Below are 14981 nucleotides of genomic sequence, written 5' to 3'. Positions count from 1 at the left end.
CCAGGATGGGGAACAGGCATCCCCTGAGACGTGTGGTTGGCCAGCCTTACACTAGCACAGTACAGTCACCAAAGAACAGGGAGCAGCCACCAGTTCTCCTAGGGACCATTATTCCCTCCTGAGATGTTCATGCCAAAGACAAACTCCACTAACTCTAACAATTTGGCACAAGCCAGCCACCAGTGTGTTCCTGCAAAGTTGGGTTTGATTTGGCTTTCGGAAAATTTAATTTCTCTTTGAAGGCCATCAGAGAATTTAGTAATTAAAGGAGTCTTACAAGGAAAGCTCCAGTAATGAGAATTCTTTAGTAATGGTTGTTAATAATTGGTCTTCCCCCAAATCTCTCTCCCTCTGTCTTACCCCCATCCCACAGTGAGTCTGTGGGTCTTTACATGCCTGTTCCTTAGCATGAGGCTCCTGAACAAGCCTGACCCCATTCTGGTTGTACATGAGGTGGGGGGCAGCCAACCCACGCCTGTTTCTGATTCCTCCAGGGACACGCCCACATCTCCTGCATGCCCGGAACCATGCGGCGATGGAACTACCCTCCTCCGCTCTGTATTGGTAAGAGAGCTCAGACTTCACAATTCACTCAAATCCATTTACTCCCAGGGATTTGAGTTCAGGGGCATATTGTTGAGTTCAAATTCAAACCAGAAGAATGTTTCTTATTCCAGATTTGTCCCAAGTCAACAGTTTTAGACTGATGTTTTGATGCTCTCTAACGCTCACGTAAGCCATGACTTTCGGAAACCTCTACCCACCAAATAAAAAATTACAAAATGAAAAAAATGACCATTCTGATTTCCCGTGAGCTTATCTCCTGACCCCAAGTGCAACCTGTGGGCACTTTGGGCTTATCTCTATGACTTTGTTGTGCCACAGGCAGATAAATCTGCTAATAAATATCAAGAGTTACATGCGAAACAAGGATGTAGCTTGGTTTTGTTTCTTACCCTGTACTAAAGCAGTGATGAGGAGATCAGCAGATACAAGGGAAGTTCTCTTTCTTCGGAGCTTCTGATCGGGGCAGACAAGGGCAAATGAACGTTTGGTGAGCGTCTCCTCTGTGCTAGGCACGGCTCCATGTTTCCTCAGATTTCCTCAGGGGCATCAATTACCTGTACTTTACAAACAGGAAGTCCAAGCCTGGACTTGGCAGTGTCAGGAACAGAAACCTCAGGTTCTCCAGTGCTCAAGTGACCCTAAGGTTCCCCCCAGGCTGACCTTAGAGTAGGAAGTGAGGGGAGGCAAGGGAATGTCACTTGGGTACAATGGCCTTTTCCTTCTGTGATTTCACCAGGGTACAGGGCCTGGTCATCTCCGGAGCAGGTCAGAAATGTGAGCAGTTAGTGCAAGGCACTGTCCCCCATCATATGACAGAGATCTTGGCAGGGAAGCCATTCACATTAACAGCAGCTGCTATTCACTGAGTGTTCACCACGGGCACTGGCCCTGTCCCACATGAAGCACGGTCCTTCCATGACAATCCCATTAGATAAGTGCTATGGAAAGTTCCATTCTACAGATGGGGAAAACTGAGGAACTTGTGCCAGGTCTCATAGGAAGTGAAGGTGGGACTGTGACCCAGGCGATCAAGTCCAGAGCCTGCTCTGCACTGGTTTCTGCTCCATTTGCCGAGCCTACCTCTCCTTAGAAAGCACTTGCCTAGACCTGCCAATTCTCCTTCTGTCCTTCCTCTGGGCCTCTGGAGCTGGCTGACCCCTTTCTCACACAACCTCTTTAGAGTTGATGCCAACTGCCCAGGCCACAATGATTCCCCAGTCCTGCATCTTCAGATGACCCTGAAATCATGACCCTTGATGGGCGTGTCAGATGTTCTCAAACTCTCAGGTCACTCTCAAGGTTGGTTCCTGTGGAATGTTCATCAGAGTTGCTTTTCTGAGAGGGGCTTGTGGTGGGTCTCACCCTACCACCTTGCCCGGTATAATGTATTTGTAAAGAGCCTAGCACAGTTCCTGGCCCAGAGTGGGAAGGTGATACATGTCAGGCCCCTTCCTTCATCTCCTTTCTGCTGTCTTGGGAGAGTGGGTTAGGCAGTGAAGAGAGGGAGCCTTAGGGGACCATGTAATAAATGCTCAGACTTGGCCCAGACCACTTTCACTTCTCCTGTGAGTCCTCACTAAGGGGATGGACTTATGAAGGGTATGCTCAAGGTCACGAGTCCATACTTGGGTTTGTAGGATTCACTTCTCTTCCTGAATCTACATCCTCAATTTTGCCCACATGTGCCATTTTTTTAAAGGGATACCTCTGGATTCTTGAAGGGATTTATGGCTCTTGAAAAGTTAAAATCTGCAGCTGTCAGGGAGCTTCCAAATGTTGGCACGGCCCTGTACCCACCTGATATTGTCCTAACCCATCTCGTGTCATTGTCACAGCACAGTGTGGGGGAACAGTGGAAGAGATGGAGGGGGTGATCCTGAGCCCGGGCTTCCCAGGCAACTACCCCAGTAACATGGATTGCTCCTGGAAAATAGCACTGCCTGTAGGCTTTGGTAAGTCTCCAAAGTCCCCAGGACTTCATGCCCAGGCACCTGAGCTTAAGCCCTCGGCCTCTCTGTTTTCTCATCCACTGACATCTTAACAATCATGAGGATCTATCAGGAGCGGCAGAGATAAAAGCAGGAAGGGAGGGGTGGTATCTCTGGGGTTTCCATTATTATTGTTTGAGTAATGAACTAGATCCAGGAATGTGGAATGAGAAATTACTCAGGGATGGTTAAAAATGAAAAAAAATATATGTTTTACAAGAGACTAGACCTCAAGTTGTACTTTAAACTCCAATATCCCATTTATCATTCTAATTAAATTGAGCCAAGGCCAATCGGAAATTGAGTTTGCATTCTCCATACACAAATTCTAGCTGGCCTAGAAATGGAGAAGCTTTTTTTTTCCTTTTGGTGCAATATGCCAGGCACAGGAGGTTGTCGGGGTGTGGAGGACATGACGTGGGTATAAAATTAAATTGCAGATGAGCCATGTCTTGTCCACTAGGGATATAATTTAACCCCAGATATCTAAGTTGAAGCGATAGAGGCTTTGTGCCGATGTGGAATGGAGGGGCTGTAGATGTGGGTACGTGTACATCTTGCAGAAGTCATTGCTCTGCTTCTAGGAAAGAAATGAGCCAAGGGGATTATTCCTGCACAGGCCTGGGAGGGCCCAGTCTGCAAGCCTCAGAAGCAAAGACCACCCATTTCATGCTCTATTACTCAGCCTGGAGTGTGTCTTCCAATGAGAGAAGAGGCTCTCAGCAGATAGCAGTGTAACTGGCCTTGCCTAAATCTGGCTGGAGGGGAGGAAAGAGGTCGGTGACCCTCCAAAGGAGGCAGTCTTCTGCTCAGTACTGTCTTCTGAGGGAAAGAGGGTGCAAAGTGATGACAATTTTGGCAGCCTGGGAAAGTCTAGATTTTAAGATATTGAGGAAAAGGATCTGGGGAGACCCTGTGTCTCTGCATCAAATCTCAGGGCAGAAGAACTTCAGATGTTAGAAGGGAGATGCTAGGGGAGATGGAAACATTCAAATGCAAACAGAAGTTTAAATAATATGATTGCTTTCTCTAAGTCCTAATGTTCAGCTCCCAGAGATCACCAGAGTTCGCAATCTACAATGTGTGGGTGCTTATTCAGGCTTTGGGAAATAAATCTACTGCAGGGCCCTGTGGCAGAAGCCAGGATCCTTCACTTTCAAGTTAATGTTGGATCCAACCCAGTGCCTAATATGGCACCTGATTTCAGTGTAAAGAGCCACCACATCTACATGCTTCTGCCACTAGATGTCGGTCACAGGCCAGTTCCTCACGCACAGCTCAGCTCTGAAATTCTGCAGTCCTTATAGAGCCCCTCTGATGGGCATGCCATCCATTGCGCTCTTGTGAAAGGCGATGATACCCAGCAGGAAGTGCAGAGCACGGCTCCACAGATTACCTGTACAAAGAGGCTCCTTGCAAAATGATCAGGAATTTGGAAACAGTCTGCACGTTCATTAGTAGGGAAGTGAGTTGTGTGGTCAGATAATTCATAAGATGCAATTAATTAATACGTAGTATGAACTCTTATTTTTGTATATTAACATGGATAAATGAATATTGAATATTTCAATATTCATGGATATTGAAAAACAATATTATGTAAAACATAATGTCTGCATGGCATAATACCATTTATGTAAATATATAAAACACATAAATCCAGATATATTTAGAAATCTCAAACCATGAACTGGAAGGATATTTTCCAAATTCATGATAGTGATTGCTTCTGTGGAAGGAAGGAGAGGATTGGAGTAGGGCCAGAGACAAAAGGTCTTCAACATTAAATGTCAAGTCTTTATTCTTTAAATAACCAGATGCAAAAAAAAAAAAAAATTACAAATCACAAATTAAAACAAGTGTTGATCCTGAACTTTGTTTTTAATAAAATAAAATAGACTCCAGGGGAGCTCTGAAATGACTGATGCCTTTACTTTTGAATTAATGTACTCTAAAGATCAATCCCATCTGAGAACAAGAGACTTGGCTGGACCAGCAACTCCCAAAGTATGTTCTAGGAACACAGAATTGAGTGGGTGGGAAGGTAGCGGTGGGAACTCGTGGGAAAATAGGAGATGCTTTCAGGAAGCAGCACCCTTGAAGTGGGACCGTGTTGCTTTGGGCACTGTCTGCCTCTGTCTTACTCCCAGGAGCTCACATCCAGTTCCTGAACTTCTCCACCGAGCCCAACCACGACTTCATAGAAATCCGGAATGGCCCCTATGAGACCAGCCGCATGATGGGCAGATTCAGTGGCAGCGAGCTTCCGAGCTCCCTGCTGTCCACGTCCCACGAGACCACTGTGTATTTCCACAGTGACCACTCCCAGAACCGGCCAGGATTCAAGCTGGAGTACCAGGGTAAGGACAAGGAGTGCTATGTGAGTGCCTCTGCCCGTCCCCATCCCTGACCCCCCACTGCCCATCTTCCAGCCTTCCATGTGGGAGAGACAGAAGCCAGAAGGGGTGGGGCTGCCGGCAGGCCTGTCCACAGATGCTTCCTTTCCTTGGCAGATGTCTCTGGTCCCTGTGTGACAGCTAAGTTCTCTCATAGCCTTTTCCAGAGTTGGCAGGCCCAATAGCACCATCTATCTAGATCTGACGGTCAAGAGCGTTCCCTGGGCAAAAGGAAATCCCCTTGCTGTGCCCAGCCAGGCACTTCCCCTAGGGCCTGATGAACTGAGTTACTCCCTCTGGGTCCTTCCCTAGAGATCAGGCTTGATTACTGAGAGCAAAGCTCTTTCTAGGACAGGGTAGAGGGTTCTACTTACAGTCCTGACAATACCCCCTAAGCCTTGCACAGCAAGACAGGTTTTCCTGTGTGGGGCCCAACCACACTTGCTGTGGCTCTGCCTTCCTGAGGTGGAATCCTGTGACAGCCCCGCTCCTCCCAGCACTTTCTTCAGAACGATCCCCATCCACTCCCACTCAGGCTTGCCCTATGTGATAGGCCTTCCGTCACCTGTGAGTATATGGAGATTGTGCCCAACCTGTGCAGCTGTGCAAGGCAATCCATATTTTCTCTGCCACATGCTTCCCTGTTGTGACTTCCTGAACCATTTGTTCTAAATCCCTTCCAGATTCTTCAAATTTATTTCAGATTTTTAGAATTTTTTCCAATATTAATACATGATTGTAAAAAAATTAAAACAGACTGGGTGCAGTGGCTCGCACCTATAATTCCAAAACTTTGGGTGGCTGAGGCAAAAAGGTTACTTGCAACCAGGAGTTCAAAACCAGCCTGGGAAACAAAGTGAGACCCTGTTATTACAAAAAAAAATTTTTTTTAATTAGCCAGGCACAGTGGTGCATACCTGTATTCCTAGCTACTTGGGAGTTTAATGCAGGAGAATCGCTTGAGCCCCAACATTGTGAGATCCTATCTTTAAAAATAAAAGAAATTAAAACAAGTAAGGCCAAAGCTCTCTTTGTCTGCCACCTCTAAACCCATGATAATTCCCCAGAATTAATCACTGCTGTTTTGATGTGACCTTTCCAGACCTTTTCCTGTGCCTTGACATACATATGTTGTTTGTACCTGTCAAAAATAGGTAATGTTTTACAAAATGTTTTGGCTGTGTTTTCCATATGAATAGTACCATATTTATGCAATACTCTGAGACTTGGCTTTTTCATTCTGGGAATAATAGAGCAGGGAACTCGGCCCTTGTCAGAGAGGAATTCTGAGCCAGGACTGGGTTTGTCACTTAAGGAAAGCCTTAAAAGCGTGTCCCACCAGGTGGGCACAGTTGGGCCAGTTCTCCCCGGGGTCTCTTCCTCAGAGTGCTTGGGTCCATCTCAGGGAATATGTCAGTGGATGTGGCTGGGCTGGTCACATCAGGGAGAGCTTCAGGAGGAGCTGGGCTCACACTCAGACAAAGGAAATGAGGCTGCCACACCCAGGCCAGCTGTGGGTGGTTGTCACACAGGCGGGCCTCACCAAGTGTGTCTGTGCCTATCATGTGGGAGGTGCTTGTCACATCGAATCCTGTCACATCAAACGGCCATGGTCTGTCACAGGAGGAACTTGGTCCCAGGTGGTCAGTGTTCCCATCAGGGACATATTTATCACCTCACACCAAGGCTCCCCCTGTGTCTTAGTTTCCTAGGACTTCCCTAACAGGACCCTCCTCCAGATCCCCCTCAAGGCCATCCCTGCTACAGTCTGAGCCAATCCTGATGTCAGGTTAGCTGCTCCCCTCAGACTCGAGCTCCACTTCCCCTTAGGCTTCTTGTTTGGGCTGATCCCAGCCTCTAGGACTAGGTTGTTTCTGGTGCCAGAGGCCCAGTTGCTCCCACTGAGGCCTCCCAACTTGTGACAGCCCCAAATAACTCCCCCTGACCCCAAAGCCCACATTCTCCATGTATACCTTCCTCGCTCCTATGGAACTACACCCTGAAAAGCAGCCCTTCCTGGGTTTTCCCTCTTTGGAAATGCCCCGCTTCATGAAGGAGCCAGTCCCCCACCCCGGAGGCTATTTCTATTAAATAGGCCCAGCAACTTCCTTTAGAAGTCTGACTCTTTAGCCTTTTTCAAAACTCCTCGGAAGGAGCACACTACACTTCCTTATGCCAGGGTTTTCTTGTCTCTTCTTCAGGTAAGTATTCCCAGAAAATTTTTAGTAACAGTGTAAGGTATTCCTACCAGGCCTCCCAGTCTAACACACCTAACCTATCCCATTAAAGTTTCTCAGGAGGGTTGTGTGGACACGGAGCCTAGCAGACTGACTAAGACGTATAATTGTTCCAAACTGTTATTATGAATGGCGTAAGTTACGGCACTTTGCTTGAAGTTGTGCACATCTAATGATGTCACTTTGTCTGGAAGTGCATTTCCCCTGTCCAAGTGTGTCCCAGGGACAAACCCATCTGTTCTTCCCCGGAAACGTACGTGATTCCTCCTCTTAGGGTCTGTTTCTCCCCTCTAGACTCAACCTCTCCCTCTCCCTTTGAAGCTTCTTCTAGGGAAACAGGCTCTGGGATTTTTCCCTGTATCCAGGTACAGTCACTGGAGTTTCTGTCTTTTTGAAAAGCTAAGATCCTTCCATTCAAGACACTTCCTATAAAAGCCTAGATGCCCTTGTCAAAGCTGCCTCTGGCTCCCCACACAGGCTTCTTTTGAAGACCCCACTCATCCCATTTAGTCTCCTCCCTAAAGTCTCCCTAACACTTCCATTGCCAAATCAACCAGACCCACTCTGCCACCAGGGCCATCACTGCTTTTCCTCCAAGTGACCAGCCCCCCACTCTTATAGGGTGGATCAGGATTGTTGACACACCTAGCCACCTTTATGATTTCCCAGGGAAACCTGCCCCATTCCTCCCTTTGGGACCTCCCTGTATGGTATTGAATGGAAGCACATAACATAGCCACCATCACTGTTGACTGAGTGCTTAGGAAATGTTACCTTCATTATTTATATTATTATTATGTCTGATAAATGCAGCCACTTCCATGAAACATTCCTTCAGGCCCCACTGTTTCCCCTGAGAATTTCCACTGTCAGAACGCTCCATCTCTTCCACTGCTGATTTCCTATGCAAAGTGGGCCCCATGATTGCCACAAAGGCTGTGCTGTGTCCCATGGACCAAATTAATGGAAGGCTTTGCTCAGCGAATCCCACAGTAGCCTTTCCCTGATGGGAGGGGCTCAGCTCTCCATTAAGACATCTGCTGTTGAATCATCACCATCCATTCTCACGGAAGCGGCTTCCCTACTCTTTCTGGGGACTTGCTTTCTGACAGTCATGCATTCCTGTAGCCCAGCTCTTCCTTCCAAAAAGTTTCACTCCTTGCCACAAATTTAGCTTATTCCCCACCATCCTTTCCAGTGGGTTCTGATCTCTCCGACTTGGAAAGATCCCACTCACATCCAACCTTCACTGCTTTGTCTGTGATCTTGACCCTGTTGTGAAGGTTCCATGAGATAAGCAGCATTGAAAGGAGGCAGACCTATGCCTGGCCCTGGGCAGTGCTCAGTGAACAGTGGTTCAGTCTAATGATGTCTTCCTTGAGCCTCCTTTCCCACAAAAATACTGATAAAAAATAGTATTTATTGAGTATTCACCATGTGCCAGTGCTGTGCCTATCTTATCCTACTTAGTCCTTACAGGAGCCATGTTATAAATAAAAAAACTGAGGAATAGAGCAGTTGAATAACTTACCCCAAACCAACAACTAGTAAATGACCAAAGTCCGGCTGGGTCTAAGACTTGGTGCTTCACCACTCTGACAACTCTCTGCTACTCTTGTCTCCTGGTTGGGAAGAAAATACAGAGAATAAAGTAACCTTCCCCCCCACCCAATCTTTTCCAGCCTATGAACTTCAAGAGTGCCCAGACCCAGAGCCTTTTGCCAATGGCATCGTGAGGGGTGCTGGCTACAATGTTGGACAGTCAGTGACCTTCGAGTGCCTCCCAGGATATCAACTGATCGGCCACCCTATCCTCACGTGTCAACATGGCACCAACCGGAACTGGGATCACCCGCTGCCCAGGTGTGAAGGTATGTCTCTCCCTCATCCTGGGTCATCCTTCCTAGGCTGGTCCTGGAGACAGATCAAGAGCAGCCCAACATCCCACCTGCTGTTTTATGGGGCCACCAAAGCAGAGGTCCAGTCATACTTTGGTCCATCCTGGAGGCAGAGCTCAGGGAGAACCTGGAGATGTGGGAAGATCCAGGATGATGGTCTAGATGTCCCCAGTGGATGCGAAGGCTCCCCAGGAGGGTGCAGGGGCCAAGTGGTGAGCTGAGGGCCAGAGAGGGAGAGTTAATCATGGCATTCCCTGAAGGGAGGAGAGAATGAAGCCTCTTTCTAAGAACTCTCTTGCTTCCTTTTCACCTGCCCACCCCCACCTGCCATACTCTCCCTCCTACATGTCTCTGGAGAGAGCTGAGCTGATGACATCAGGGCACGAGAGATGGCGCTTCCTTGGGTCTCCCTTAACCAGACTGAGGATGGGAGAGGACAGGGAAGTTATGCTGCCTCCACCCTCGTCTGCACACTTCAGATCCACTTCCTTCCTTTTTCTGCCTGGCAGCCCAGCATTTTCCTAGAGGAGAGGCAGGAATTGGTCTTGAAAGGGGAAGGTTTGGCAAGGGCAGTGACCCAGATGCACTCTGCCAGAGTACCTGGCAGATCCACCCAGGCTCCATCCCTAACCATTCTGCCTCTCCGAGCTTTGGTTTTTTCCACAGTAAAATGGGACTTCTCATCTGTTTCACAAGAGCTGTGGCTCCTGCAGATGACTCTAGAAAGAGCAGATCTTAAGCGACAGAAATATATTATTCTAGTTTCTTAGCTCTTTCTGCAAAAACATTACAACCCTAACCCTAACATCTGCCCCCTCCCATTCCTGAGTAGAGAGAGGGACAACTTCGGTGTGACCTGCCTTCTTGGCAGGTCTCTTCCATGAGAAAGAGACAGAGGGAGGCTGTGGCCAGGGCTGACCCACAGGGCTGTGGTGTATTAGGACTGATGGCCAGAGCCAGGCATGGCCATCCCCAGCCCAGACTCCATGGCAGGATGGTTTGTGCAGAGAGCTGGGAGCTCACTCGGAAGTCATCTGCACCCTCATGTGGGGTGGGCCCATGCACTCATCTGTGTGTTTGTGTTCCCTCCCCGGCAGTCCCCTGTGGCGGGAATGTCACCTCATCCAATGGCACCGTGTACTCCCCGGGGTTCCCCAGCCCCTACTCCAGCTCCCAGGACTGTGTCTGGCTGATCACCGTGCCCGTTGGCCATGGCATCCGCCTCAATCTCACCCTGCTGCAGACAGAGCCCTCCGGAGATTTCATCACTGTCTGGTAGGGCCGGGTGCAAGGGGCTCACAACCGGGTTACTCAATATCTTACCTATTGGTTGAGAAAACTAAGAGCTGAGTGGTTTTAAATGTCAATATCAGCCTCCTGGGTTTCAAACAAACATGGTGGAGTGAGGCTCAGCTTCAATTAGTTAGCTGTTACAACTCCTTAAAGGGAGAGAAGCAGGAAGGCCATGGCTACCAGCCTGTGGTCCTGCTCAGGCCAGAGAAAATACCAGTGGGTGTGTGAATGGGAGTGAGCCATGGACATAGACTTTTCTTAGCATTTCCAGAGTTCAAACCAGAGATAACCCACCCAGACTAATGAAGATTTCAGGGGGACTTTTCTGGTCATCTTATGTTTGAGCCAATACTGTCCAACAGAACTTTTTGCAGTGATGGGAATGTTCTGTGCCTGCGCAGTTCAATGTGGTGGCCACCAGCTCCATGTGGCTACAGAGCACTTAGATGTGACTAGAGATACTTTATAAATTTTATTTAATTTTAATTAATTTAGATGTAAATAGACACATATGGCTAATGGTTACTGCATTGGACAACTAAGCTCTGAGTTACATAGTTATGTGTAATAGAACTCTAGTTAGTTTGAAAATGGGAATACAAATTATTATTTAATAAGTACAGTTTTCTGGACAGTTTTTCCCAAACCACTGGGTCTGTGGACAAAGATATAATTTTACAATTCCTTTGTTTGGAGGTTACTGCCATTCTGGGAATTGTCAAGGGATAGTGGGATTGTCTTCCAAAATTCCCAGGGCTGGATAACTATAACCAGATTGCCCTGGGTTAATTTTAGCTCAGTTTCCAAGCAATGGCTAAAGACAAATGGGAAGGAATAGGTAAGGTTCCTGGGGAGAAATCCTTTGCCCAGAAAGATAATATGGGGATATCTCTTTTCCTGGGGGACAAGGAAGTGGGGCTAGTGGGGACAGCAGCAGCAGAGATTCCTGCAGCAGCTCCTTGGCCCTGTCCTAGAGACACGCAGCCTGGCTCCATGGTGTCTGCAAACCAACTGGGTTGGCCAAGAATCAGGCGAATGAGGAGTCAGTGTGAACTTCACCCATTCTATCAACTGCATTGGGATACCGACTCAGGACGAGTTCAAGAGAGATGTTTATGGCCCTGGGGGGAAAGTGTTGGGTATAAGAAGAGTCACAGCCACCCACTCCAGGTCTCTCTTAAGGTCACTGATGGCACCAGGTTGACCGGGCAGCTGCAGTGACTAGTGACATGGCAGGGCTTTCTTTCCTACGTGCAGGGATGGGCCACAGCAGACAGCTCCACGGCTTGGCGTCTTCACCCGGAGCTTGGCCAAGAAGGCGTTGCACAGCTCATCCAATCAGGTCCTGCTCAAGTTCCACCGCGATGCAGCCACAGGGAGCATCTTCGCCTTGGCCTTCTCCGGTCAGTATAGAAGCCCAGCCTGGGGTAGGGGGCCAGTTGTGTGACTCTAAGTGAGTTATATAGCCTCCCTGAGCCTCAGGGTCCCCAGAGTGATGAGCATCAAATGTATTAGCATATGGGAGTACTCACAGCACAGGGCTGGGATAACTCACATTCTGTGTGGTCCACTCATTCACATGACGCCGTCACTGTCCATTTACTGCACCCCAGTTTGTCCCTTCACTCCTTCTAGAGCAGTGTTTTTCCAACCTCTTTTTTTTTTTTAATCTCATGGCACCCTTGAACCTACAGTTAAACTTCTGTGGCGTGCTTAAATTATGTTGCCAAAAAAAAGAGTAAAGAAGGAATATACTTACTGTGCTTTGAACTTCTTTTGAAAATATTTTATTAATGAACTTTAAAATTTTTCACAGCACACTTAGATCCTCTCATGGCACACTGGTTGAAAGTCACTGTTCTAGAAGGTTCTCTCTCTCCAAAAGAATCCACAGCCTTGGCCGACCTCCCACGAAGTTATGTGTTTTTATGCACACATGATAGTGTTGTGATTCCAGGTAGAAAGAACATGGGTTTGGTCTTACTGGCAGCCTGATTTATTCTAGAGTTCAAAGTTAGGGACCTAAATGTTTCCTCATAATTATTATCATGGAACTGCATAGAAAAACTTACAGAAAGTTCTCTGTGGGCTTGTGCACATCTATGGAATGATATATGTGTTTATAACTTACAGAGTATTACACATATTTGAATGGAAAATCAGGAAAGCCCGATTTTATTCCTGGCTCCACCGTGGGTCAGCTGAATGTGACCTTGTGCAGGTCTCATCCCCACCGGAGACCTCAGTTTCTTCACCTGTAAAATGATAGGCTTGGAGTTTGTGACCTGGAGAATTCTGTGACACAGTTAGGCAGATATTCTCATGCTCATTTTACAAATAAGGAAGTGGGACCAAAGGAAGGCTCAGGTACCTGCCCCAAACCGTGTGGACAGGATTGAGAACAGAACCCAGTTCTTTCAGCTCTGCAACATCGGTGCTGGTATAAAGACACAGTGTTATTACATCCTGTGAGCACTTACAGAAACGAGCATTCAGTCCTACGCCTGCGGAAGCGGTAGGAAAAGAGAAACAGAGCCAATAATATGAAAAACCTAATCAGGCCAGCACAATGGCTCACACCTGTAATCCTAGCATTCTGAGAGTACAGGTAAGTGGATCGCCTAAGCTCCGGAGTTTGATACCAGCCTGAGCAAAAGTGAGATCCCATCTCTACTAAAAATAGAAAAATTAGCCGGGTGTTGTGGCCAAGTGCCTGAAGTCACAGCTACTTGGGAGGCAAGAAGATCACTTGAGCCCAAGAGTTTGAGTTTGCTGTGAACTACCACTGCCACAGCACTCTACCCAGGGTGACAAAGTGAGATTCTGTCTCAAAAAAAAAAAAATCATAACCATGTATATAGAATAAAAAGGGCTCACTGTACACCAGCCCAGTAATTGTTTCAATTCACAAAAGGAAATCTACGTAGAATCCAAGCTAAGAAAGTTAACTTCAAAGGAACACAAATCAGACAATTCTCAACTAATTCTGGGCTCTAGATTACAGAAAATGAAGAAGGCATTCCCGTAAGTGTTTAAGGGGAAGAAAAAATCAGGAGTTTCATGTGTGCAGGATTAGAGCTTAAAATGAGTGCCACCCTAGCCTCAGTCAGAACTGTTTCTCCAGAATGTAACCACCCAGAGAGGGATGAGCCACTAACTAAAAATAGAGGCAAATGAAAGAAAAGATATAAGTGGGAAACGCTGATACAAACTAAGCACAGATTTCAATAATAATTGAAAATATAAATTCAAAGCAAAATACAAATACAACAATTCTCTAAAAATAATAATTTTATGTTAACAAATTACCCAAGTAGACGGAAGAAAGACAGGAGAATGTCCTTATCTTTCATGAAGGTAAAATCAATATATGTTACTCAACTGTTGAATTTGATAATTAGAGAAGTAAAGGTTTCAAGCGTATAGTTTGGTCACTAATACATTTAAAATAGGGTATAACACTTCTAAATCACTAAATGGAAAAGCCAGTGAAGCATAATTCAAATATAAAAGGTAGAAAACAAAGAAAACTAGTTAGAAGCAAAGATACAGTGAACACAAAATAAAATAAAGCCGTAAAATGAAATTGTTCCATTATAATGAAAAATGCAAATTTATTAAAGTTTAATTCACTATTTAAAAATCAAAGACTCCTAGATTAGGCTAAACAATATTTAACTATATTTTTTATACCAGGAATCTAAGACAAAGCGATATAGTTTAAAAGTAAAAGAATGGCCAGTGATAAATTGGGCAATGGCAACAATAGTAACAATCAATGAAAAACACGGAATTCAAAGCGAGAAGCATTAAATGGAGAAAGTGAATTATTTTATACCAGAAAATGCTATAACCTATAGTAATAATTTTTAGTTTCTTTTATTAAGTATGGTAAAATATACCTAACATACAATTTACCATCTCAACCATTTTTAAGTGTACATTTCAGTGGTATTAAGTACACTCACATCGTTGGGCCACCATCCAATCCACATCCAGAACTTTGTAATCTTACAAAACTGAAACTCTGTACCCACCATTAAACCACCATTTTGCCACTAACCCTCCCACCAACCCCCAACAACCACCATTCTATGTTCTGTCTCTATGAATTCGGCCAATCTAGGTACCTCATATAATTGGAACCACATAATATTTGTCATTTTGTAACTGCCTGATTTCGCTAAGCGAAATATTGGCTTCAAGATTCGTCCATGTTGTAGCACGTTCCTTCTTCTTTAAAGCTGAATAATATTCCGCTGCATGAATGCTGCATTTTGTTGTTCCTCAAAGGGAACTTGAGTTGCTCCTACCTTCAGCTATTGTGAATGATGCCAGGAGCATGAGTCTACAAGTACAGGGTGATTATTTTAGTGATAATCGGAAAGGTTGCAGGAAGATGCCCACTCGGTGGTGGACAGCTTGAGACTACATACCACAGCCTTGACACATGGGATTAACTACACATTCAGAACAGTTTGTGGTGTCTACACCACTCAGAATGACTTCCCGTACCTGCCCCCTCCCAGGGCACTTGGCAGCTATGTTTGTACCACTTGACACCCCTCTACACACACCCCTGACACCCAGCCACAGTGGCTT

The 14981-nt window shown here is 46.2% G+C and overlaps 1 protein-coding gene across 1 annotated transcript in view; it reads left to right on the top strand.

Moving 5' to 3' along the window:
• Nucleotides 1–14981, top strand: part of CSMD2 (CUB and Sushi multiple domains 2) — a 580815-nt gene that overhangs the window by 496594 nt on the left and 69240 nt on the right. The window contains exons 39-44 of the mRNA XM_053576806.1: nt 495–564; nt 2403–2519; nt 4706–4915; nt 8871–9059; nt 10184–10361; nt 11637–11782. Of these exons, the coding sequence (XP_053432781.1) occupies nt 495–564; nt 2403–2519; nt 4706–4915; nt 8871–9059; nt 10184–10361; nt 11637–11782 (910 nt within the window). The remainder of the gene's footprint in view (nt 1–494; nt 565–2402; nt 2520–4705; nt 4916–8870; nt 9060–10183; nt 10362–11636; nt 11783–14981) is intronic.

The sequence above is a fragment of the Nycticebus coucang genome, chromosome 22 (assembly GCF_027406575.1).
Source record: "Nycticebus coucang isolate mNycCou1 chromosome 22, mNycCou1.pri, whole genome shotgun sequence".
Taxonomy (NCBI): Eukaryota; Metazoa; Chordata; class Mammalia; order Primates; family Lorisidae; genus Nycticebus; species Nycticebus coucang.
The sequence above is the reverse complement of the archived record's forward strand: the minus strand, read 5'-3'. Positions and strand labels throughout refer to the sequence as shown.